Source organism: Suillus clintonianus (assembly GCF_016758775.1).
Source record: "Suillus clintonianus strain FC179 chromosome Unknown DEU56scaffold_213, whole genome shotgun sequence".
Lineage (NCBI taxonomy): Eukaryota > Fungi > Basidiomycota > Agaricomycetes > Boletales > Suillaceae > Suillus > Suillus clintonianus.
This window is the reverse complement of record NW_024539437.1, coordinates 9,846-11,917: the sequence shown is the minus strand read 5'-3', so window position 1 is coordinate 11,917 and position 2,072 is coordinate 9,846. Positions and strand designations below refer to the sequence as shown.

The window sequence follows — 2,072 nt, the reverse complement described above, 5'->3', positions numbered from 1 at the left end:
TATAAATCCAAGGGAGCAAAAGGGAAGTGATATTGGCAGAGTACGACGCAACTATTTATCTTAATCTGTAAGAACTCGGGATCCGTTTAAGCGACAGTAGTATAGGCGAGTCCGTAGCGCGATAATATGTAAGGGACGGTAAGCGGCCTCATGTATGGGAATGTACATGTAAAACAGTCTGCTGCTTGATCAGAGTGATAATAGGAGAGAAATGACGCACCAATGGGGATGGATGGACATGGATGGACAGGGACAAGGGGCAATTGAGGGAATCCGTCGCGGGTTGCGTATCCGTTAGGTGTCCGGGAGGGACGGGAGTCGACGGAATAGGCCGGATGAATGTGGACATGAATACCTGACCAGGTGAGCTCCGGATCGTGCATAATGGGCGATTGTGAGGCTGGCGCCGGAATGTTTGGTACATCTGCGGGGGACTCAAATACTGACCGTCCCCGGTCAGTCCTGTGTGCGGAATGGACTTAGCAGTTTTCTTGTCAGAACGTCACATGACCGTGTGACCGGATAGTCGGAGCGAAGAAGTGCGGAGTCTTTTGCGGAGTTCGGGTGGATGGTGTGGACGCGTCGACGCGTTGTTCATCCCTATAAATTCTCCACATCTAATCCTTCCTTTCTTCCTTCCACTCTTCATCATTCTTCATCATGGCGCCTTTTAACTTCGCTTCTGCGTCCGTCGCTCCCGTCGATCCTGAAGTCGACAAACTTCAACGTGATTTCGCGGCCCTCAAGATGCGTTTGAACGGCGTTGTCGCATGCATTCCCGATGAGACGGGCGAGGCAGTGGAGGATAGGATTCAGTGGTTGTGGCAATGGAAGGTCTTATCGGTACGTTGCGGCGACTCCTCCTTTCGTGATGCGATTGCTAACCTTTCCATAGAGTGATTTATCCGCTTGTTCCGCGGCCAGGCTTGCCAAGGGCCTCCCCTTTGATTTTTCTGAGGCGGAGGTGGCTAGCGGCAATACTGCCAACGCGGCTTTCGACCGTTTCACCGCGGCCCTGAAGGCTATCGAAGAGAAGAAGGCTCGCCAGGCTACTGAAGAAGCCGCGCGCAAGACCGCTGAGGCTGAGGCCGCCAAGTCCGCGGGTGTCGATGAGGAAGAAGCAATGGTTCGTGCTTCGCGACAGGATGGGAAAAGGAAGTGTAGCGAGGCGGTAGTAGAGTCCGATGATGAGGATGTCGCGGACGAGGAGATTGTGGTACAGGTGCGTGCTTGTGTTTCCGTTTCCTCTGCATGTCTTGCTGACCTTCTTGTTCAGAGAAAGACACCCGGCATAGCTCCCAAGCATGCAACCCGCTGCGCCAAGTGCACTAAGACCAACCGTGACTGTTTTGGCTTCCCCGGGGTCGCTTGCAACGGGTGCAAGAAGTTGAAGGTCGGCTGCACCCACTCCAACCGCAAGAAGCGCCGTGTGCAGGCCGCCCCTACCCCTCCTATTCCCTCCAGCTCTCGTTCCGGTACCATACGTCGCCCAAAGTCTACTGTTTCACCCCCCATCGTTCTTTCCGACTCCGATGGCGATGCCGAGTCCATTCTTTCCAAGGCACCTGCTTCTCCTAAGCGCAAGGAGGTGGAGGAGAGTGATGACGAGGAGGATGAGGTTGAAGAAGAAATTTGTGGTGCGGACAAGGAGTTCCCTAGTCTGGCCAACTCCGGCCTTGGGGAGGAGGAAGTTACTATCCGGGGTGAGATCCGTCGTCTCCGCGCCAAGGCATACCAAGCCAATGTGCTGATGATGGAGGTCGCTAATGGACTTGATTTGATCGAATACCGCCTTAACCGTCGCCGCACTTAGATACCCGGTTCCTATATCACTTGTACTTATAGATTGCTTGAAGGCCAAAGTAGCTTTAGTGAATGAAGTGTCCGTGTCCGTGTCCGTGTCCATGTCCGGTCCTGATCCCCACTGAGTGCCTGTGAGATAAGTAGTAATAATTGAGCATGCGCTTGCGATGCGGAAGAAGGTGAATAAAGACGGTTTACTTTGCGGATTCCCGTCCGTCTTGTGTTCTTCGTTGCGCTTCCCTCGTCTGTACCTTCCCGTATTCCCATGA

At 53.6% G+C, this 2,072-nt stretch overlaps 1 protein-coding gene across 1 annotated transcript; it reads left to right on the top strand.

The window, feature by feature from the left end:
• Positions 1–660: 660 nt before the first annotated feature.
• On the top strand, positions 661–1,813 carry DEU56DRAFT_920252 (uncharacterized protein; the record flags this gene model as incomplete). The annotated part of the gene is made up of 3 exons (XM_041358408.1): positions 661–843; positions 896–1,222; positions 1,277–1,813. 3 exons carry the CDS (start codon positions 661–663, stop codon positions 1,811–1,813), a joined length of 1,047 nt encoding a protein of 348 aa, XP_041200773.1.
• Positions 1,814–2,072: the final 259 nt, after the last annotated feature.